This window comes from Alligator sinensis, unplaced genomic scaffold (assembly GCF_000455745.1).
Source record: "Alligator sinensis unplaced genomic scaffold, ASM45574v1 scaffold104_1, whole genome shotgun sequence".
Classification (NCBI taxonomy): Eukaryota; Metazoa; Chordata; order Crocodylia; family Alligatoridae; genus Alligator; species Alligator sinensis.
In genome coordinates this window covers 4060603-4068014 of record NW_005841867.1, presented here as the reverse complement: position 1 = coordinate 4068014, position 7412 = coordinate 4060603, and the positions used below count along the sequence as shown (strand labels likewise).

At 36.7% G+C, this 7412-nt stretch overlaps 1 protein-coding gene across 2 annotated transcripts in view; it reads left to right on the top strand.

The window, feature by feature from the left end:
* The window catches only part of LYAR (Ly1 antibody reactive), a 13732-nt gene extending 6759 nt beyond the window's left edge, over nucleotides 1-6973 (top strand). Inside the window, exons 5-9 of one of the 2 annotated variants that reach the window (XM_006016773.3) lie at nucleotides 1435-1518; nucleotides 3896-4310; nucleotides 4646-4750; nucleotides 5115-5200; nucleotides 6526-6973. In XM_006016773.3, coding sequence (XP_006016835.1) covers nucleotides 1435-1518; nucleotides 3896-4310; nucleotides 4646-4750; nucleotides 5115-5200; nucleotides 6526-6660 — 825 coding nt within the window. In that variant the 3' untranslated portion in view covers nucleotides 6661-6973. The remainder of the gene's footprint in view (nucleotides 1-1434; nucleotides 1519-3895; nucleotides 4311-4645; nucleotides 4751-5114; nucleotides 5201-6525) is intronic. The other variant, XM_006016774.3, reaches the window with a different exon arrangement.
* The last annotated feature ends 439 nt before the right edge of the window (nucleotides 6974-7412 follow it).

Here is a 7412-nt window from a genome sequence, read left to right as displayed (position 1 = left end):
GAGTGGAACCAATTTAAAGCTGTCCCATGAATGTCCACCAGGTCATGTAAATGCTTTGTCAGCCCCTCATGGTCAAGTGTATCAAAGGGTCTTTGTGAAGCTGGAGGTAGCTATGCCTTTTCTCTGGATATTTCTCATGCTTCTAGGCTTTGCTGGCTGCTGCATGGGGCCAGGATGGAATTTTTTCCTCCCTCTTACTGCTATGGGTCAGGGTTGGGGGAAGATTTCTTGTTTTTTCTTTTCTTTTTTTCCCCACCTTTCCCAGAAGTATTAGGTATTGGCTGCAGCCAAGGCTAGGGATTTTGACTGGGGTGTGCTAGTGCTCATTCTGGGACTTAAACCTGGAAGTTCCTGGCTAGAGGGTTGTGGTCTTTTTCTCAGGGTCAGATAGCTGGCAGTATTTGGAGTCAAATAAATGTTATTCCATTGTCAGATTGGTACATGCTGTGTGGGGGTTTCTGCCTTCCTCTGTAGTAGGAGGCATGGCCTGCTTCCTTGGATTTTAACAAGCCTCACAGCAACAGGACATTGGCCGTTGTTGTTCTCCTGCTTTACCTGTGGCAGGTTAGGGTGTTTTATGTCTTGTGGTTGTGCCAGTATTGACTATGCAGTTTTGCTAATAGGCTAGACAATGGATTTGTATAGAATGGTTTGGCTAGGGATGATCCTACCACAGGTGGGGGGTTGGACTAGCTGACCTCTGTAGGTCCAATCCAGTCCTACTTTTTTTTTGTTTGGTAAGTTGCACTGTAATAGGGGATCAAAAGTTTCTATAGCTCCAGTCCCATTACAGTAGAGCTTTCCTCACATGATTGCAGAAATGTTTATAACAAATCTAACTACACTTACAACATTAAGTGAGTAGTTACAACTCCTCCCTACCTTTAAAGCCATCACCATTTTTCATTTCCTTTGATTCTTAAGAATATCAACAGAAATTTGCTGCTGCATTTTTCTGTGTGACAACTCCAATAATTTTTTCTGAATAGGTACATATGAGACATTTACATTCCATTTTTCTGTAACAAATTGGGGTGATGACTTTGGGGAATGGGTTTGCTGATTCCATATTAAAAATGGTTTCATCGCGTCTTTTATACTTAAAAGCTATCACAGGATTTAGTATCATGTCAGTACAATGCAGTCCTTACTCAGAATAGATCTAGGACTAATATGTGACATTAGCAGGAGTTTTGGATAGCTATTGTGACAGTCTGTGATGCGTACTTTACAAAATACTATAATAGACCTGCATAACTTGCAAAACAAATTGAAGCAAAGACTCTCCAGGAGGCAATGGAGAGTGAACCCTTAACTATATGTTCATTTTATAAGTTGGCTGCTTCTTGATTTTCACCAGTAAGAGGTCACGTGACCTTAAAAATAAAATAGAATGTCTGCTGTGTTTCTTATTTCTGCTCTTACCTTGTACAGAACTGGATAAAAAACAGTTTGAAAATTGAAAACAGTGCTCTGCAGGACCAAGTTTGGGATATTTTTTCTGAAGCAACTGGGAATGTAAGTCAAATCAAAGCTACAAAATTTTTCCTGCAATAAACATGGAGTCAGTAAGGTGCTAGGTGGAGAACCCTCGTGATTCTTATTGGAGTGGAAAATGAGATCTTTTAGAGAATCTAAAAGATACTATAGAGAAAAGCACTGTGTTTGGGATGGAATTGCTGCATAGCTGTAGGCACATATACACACAATGACAGGACTGAACTAGTAAGAAGATCATAAATGTTATTACAGATTGCTGTGCTATTAAGGAAGTCCACATTTTGTTCTTTAGTAGCCCCAGTCTAACATGCATGTTAGTATTCAGTGTATCTGTGGACTGAACACATGATTGATCCCATTTAGTACCTTTGACATCTTTGTAGTCTTCTGTCAATAAAATAAATATAAATAAAAACAAAATCACTCATACATACATTTTAAGCTACCTGAAAAAGGATAACGGATCCTTTGCTATCTGGGTGACCACGCTCTACAGCTTGACTACAATGCACTCATACATAAAACTCAGTTCTTCTGATAATTCAGTTAGTGCCTGGGAATAGAACTGATTTCCAGCATCAGTTCTGTTCAACAACCAGATTGATCAATGGAATGACTTTTATAGGAACACAGAACTAGAAGGGACCTCCTGGATCGCTGAATCTGGTTGCCTGCTATTGCTGTTGCAGGCAACCATGTCCTGTTTTACAAATTTACCAAGCTCTTGCAACTTGGTAGGTTTTCTGCCATTACTACTCCTGCTGGAAGGCTGTGCCAGACATTAACTCCTGATGGTTAGACATACTCCACAGTGTTCAGTTTGTAGATCCTGAGATGAATTTATTTTGTAGGAGAAACTTGAGACCCAGTCCCCTTGTTGATCATGCTGTAGTCTTGACAGACTGATCTGGCAAATATGTTACTTATGGCACAAGTGTATTGTTGCAGTAGTGATATTTGGACTGTTCTTAAAGAATCCATACATCAGAAAGGGAAAAGCGGAAATGATTTTCTTAAGGCTTGTGACGTTAAGGAAAGTCGAATGCTGAGTTAACAGTGCATTCATTTTTGAGATAATACTCTGAGTTTGCTAATATAACTAGAATATTATAGTTTCCAAACAGTTCTTTTTAATAGGTCACTTCCAGCCCTAAACTTCTGTGAATAATGTATGTGCTATAATCTTAAGACAATTTACCCTTATTTTAAGATTTTTTCTGTTGCCAAGTAAGCAACTGGAATGTCCTTGTTCATTCAAGCTAGCCATACATTGGTTGTCTTGTTTTCAGTACACCATTAAAGTATTTATATTGTCTTATTACATGCTCAGTGGAATGATTTATTAATTCAAAAGGATACTTGTATTTAAAAACTTGTATTTAAAATTCACATTATTCAAAAAGTTCTTCCTAGGAAGAAGCTTTATAGAATTATTTAACTCAACTATAAATTTAATGCAAAGACTTCATTAGGATAAATTTAAGATTGAAATTGTCAGTAAGTTAAAGGCAAAAACATTTCAGGCATATCTTAACTATTTCACAACAAAGCATTTTAAAACTAGGAAATGCAGTTAAGGTTACAAATTTTGAGCATGTTAAGGTAAGAGATGCATAATTAAAACTATGAAACAACTTTAAGGCTGCCCCGAGTGATGCAGTAATCAATGTATTTGAGGCACCTTAGTGGCTACAGTCCCAGTTAGTTTTTCTCTTTTATATTACTACAGGGCAGAGCTAAGTTTGTTACTCAAATCCTGACAGATTGTTGCTGTCATATTACACGCTGAATTGCTTCATATAGAACAATTTACATATATTTCATACATTTAATTATGAAATTGAATTGTGCTATAATTATGGGATTGTAACCAGTACCTCCATAACTATTATTATTTCTTCTTTTTTAATTTGCATCTGTTTGATCTGGATGCTCTCCATCTCCTTAATATCCTGATTCGGTGAGCTGTTGCCAATTCTTTATTGCCATTCCATTAGTGTTTTCCTAGCATCCCATCTACATGGAAATTCTAGTATTAAGCTTAAAATTACAACTCAAGACTCACTAAGAAATTAAAAACAGTAAAGTATATTATATTAGATTGCAAACAGTCTCTTAATTGCTTTAAAAACAAAGTTAAGTGAACTAATAAGTGACAAGTGTGCATATGTAAAATGTCCTGTTCTGAAATGTTGGGGTGATTACACTACAGACTTATGCCTCACTTCAATTAAAATGAATTATTTATTCCACCAGTTCATTCTGTTCTTTTGGTAACTGATGTCATCTTCTTTAACCTGCTTGAAATTGGAATTGTAGAACTTTTCAAAAATAAAGCAGTGGATATGGGAGCTATTCCCAAGAGGCTTGTGAAAGATTGTTTGTCTTACAACAGAAGGGAACAAACCAAAAAGAACAAGAGAAACCAGAGCAGAAAACAGGAAGCAAATCTGCAAAAAGTGAAGTACATCCGACACCTATAGGGGAAGATGAAACTTCAGTTGATAAATCTGAGAAGAAAAAGAGTAAAAAAGAACGAAAAGAAGAAAGACAAAAAAACAAAAAGAAGGAGAAAAAAGAAATGAGATTAGAAAATCAGCAAAACTTAGAAATGAAAAAAAGCAAAAAGTCTAAGAAAGAAAATGTAGACATGGAGCACAAAAGTGAGGAGACTTCCAAAATCGAAGAAAAAAAGAAAAAGCGTAAAAGGAATAATACGTCTAAGCTGGAAATAAACGGAAATGGTTATCAGAACGAGGAGGAAGTGATGGAACCGAACGTAAAGAAACAAAAACTTAAACATGTAGACGGTACATCTCTAATATATTTCATGTTTTTTCTGTTTTCAGTAAAAGCTGTTTCCACCAGTCTCAATTATTAGACTAATTTAACTTTTCAAAAGGCATTTACAAATAAGTAAAATGCATTATGCCCAATTTTAAAATAAACCATATTGAATATTAGTTATTTTTCAACATTAAAAATGTTGAATAACCTCACTGAAAACACTCTAGTGGCCAGGATTAGAAACCTGACTTAACCTAGCATTTTTCTATTAGATTTTATACTGTTGTACTAGTATTACTATACTGCGTTTTTCCTTATATTTATTTTTCTCTCAAATTTTTATTTCTTAAATTTCTAGATGAACCTTTCACAACAAAAGGAAAGAAAAATACTAACATCTCTGAAGCCATGGAATATGAAGAAAGTGAGGAAACAAATAAAGAGAGTGGGAATGCACATAAAGGTATCTTCAGACTTAATAAGCTTTTATTCTTATGAACTTGACCCATTCAGTGCTAGTGTTCATGTAAAGTTCAGCATCTCTTTTACTGAGAATGGCGCCTTGTCAGTTAAGCAATGTTTAATCAGACATTCAGTGGTAGCCAGCTTTCAAAGTAATACTTTTAAAGACCATTTTGCTAGGAAAATGTTGTGCTGTGAGTATCATGAGACAGGAATACAAGGAAATGAACAGTGGTTCTATAATCAGCAGACTGAAAGCAAGGCTCCCACTAGAAACTTTGACTATCATGTTCAGTGGAAAGAAGGACTTAAAAATAGAAAATATCTAACTACCGTTTTGCTGGATGTGTTTAACAATATTACAGGTAAATTCAACTGGAAGGGAACTATCAAAGCCATTCTGAGTCAAGCACCAGACAATGAAATTTCAATTAAAAAACTGAGAAAAAAGGTACAGTAGAGCTTTCATTCTATAAATTGATTGATTTCAGTCATAGATTTTTTTTTTACCTGTATGAGAATATAAAATACCTTAGATGCACAAAAGGGCTTAACATGTATCTAGTCATACCCCATTGAATATCAGTATGCAACTCTTAGTCAGCTCTCAGCTGTATGACTTGCATCAGTTATGGAAGGCATGTCCAACTCATCCAGCCCTGCAGGCCAGATGAATTTCTCTGGGCACAGACTAATATGCCAAATATAGCATGTGGCATGCGGGTCCATTCCAAGACCCCTGGGCAGCACACAGGCATGTTGATGGAGCTCCATGGGCCATGTCTAACACCCCTGAGTTATGAAGTCAGCTAAATGAGTTCATGAAGTCCTTATACTTGACTGCTAAAAGCTAAAAATATTATTATAGTTCCAAATTGGACATGTTGTTTCAACAACACTACCTAGATCGCTTGTGAGATAGGAAGGTTGACATCCGAATCAGGTCAGATTTTGCCTAGTTACACTTGGCACATTAGTGGAATTATAGAGGAAGATCTGAGAAAAGCAGGAGTTGTCCTGTTTCTAAAACCCTGACCAGGTAAGGGTCACATTATAATGGGGAGATGTACCATCTCCTGTGTTCCCCTACATAGGGTTGAAAATACTACAAGATGCAAGTAACACTGATGTGTCTGTAGCCTTCAGTAGGAAAGAAAAGTACAATGTGCATTTTTCACATAGCCTGTTGTTATTCTACTGGACAGGGGAGGACATGAATGTTTTAAACATTAAATTATATGAAGGCTTCTAATCTAATCTATACTTAGGTGTAGGTTGTAGCCTTGTTTGTCTAAGGACATAGGCAGACAAGGTTCTTTGGGTGAATCTGATTTTATTAGACCAACTTAAAAGGTTGGAAAACAATTATTAAGCAAGCTTTCGGGTTCAAAAACCCTTCATCAGGCTAAGGAAGTTTCAGTAGTTGGTGTGTGCTCTTCCTTGATGGAATGAAAAGTAAAGAAGCCAGAGGCCTGAAAATGGTAATTTTTTTTTATTATTATCATTATCTCTGGTGAAGGGGGCCTGATACTAAAAGTTCGCCAGGAGCTACCAGGAGTCTAGGTAGAGTGCTGCCCTTACAGTATATCCTCTATGAGTTTTTTTTATACAATAGACTTCTTGCTAAAGTTCAGTTATTTTATTTTCCCAAACTAATGCTTACTTTGTGTTCAACAACACTTTGTGTACTTCAACCTCATGAAATGTTTGAGTAAAAGAAAAATCATGCCTGTTAACTTGGACTGTTAAACATGGACTGTTTTTTTTTGTTTGTAGGTTTTAGCTCAATATCATGCAGTAGCTGGTGAGCATCATAAAACACAAGAGGATCTTCTGGTCATATTTAATAAGAAAGTGAATAACAACCCCAAATTTAAAGTTTTAAAAGAAAAAGTTAAACTCTTAAAATAGAAAAGAGAGTTTTCATAATGCTCAAATTTTTAACTTGCAAACTGTAAGCTAAATTCTCCTACTGAGTATGCAAACACAGCTTCCACTGACTGCACCATAAGCTGAGTTTGTGTGTGTGAAAACAAAATTTAGCTGTTTTTTCCCCCTTGGATTCACCTTCTTACTTTTCCCTACGTTTATAATAGAATACTGGGGAAGTGTTGCATATCTGTTTTCAGAAATCTTATGTATATTTTTATAGAACTTTTAACAGACAATAAAAATAATTGCTACCTGTTCTATTAAAAACTTTTCAGTGATAACTGTACATTTATATAGAAATGAGTTGGTTTGTTTGTTCAGACCTGGGTTGTATTACAGGAACCATTACAGATGCAAACTTAATGTTAATGCATTCAAAAACAGTACCCAACAGTACTTTGTTATGAAAAAAAGTAAAACGACATAATCCAAAGCAGGGGTGGGCAAAGTACGGCCCACCAAGCCATTCTATCCGGCCCACAGGGCCCCTAAAAAATGTAGAAAATTAATATTCATCTGCCCCTGGCTCCTGTGGTAGATGACAGGAACCAGAGGCAATAGGATGCAGGGGAAGCTAGGGCAGGCTTCTGCAACAGCAGGGCCTATCTGACTTCCCCCCCCACCCCCAGCCGGAAGCTCCTGACTAGGAGAGGCTTCTGGCCTGGGACTCTGGTGCTGTTTGTGCCTGTATGGGCATGGGAAATTCAGGTAACGATGTGGGGAGGGGAGGG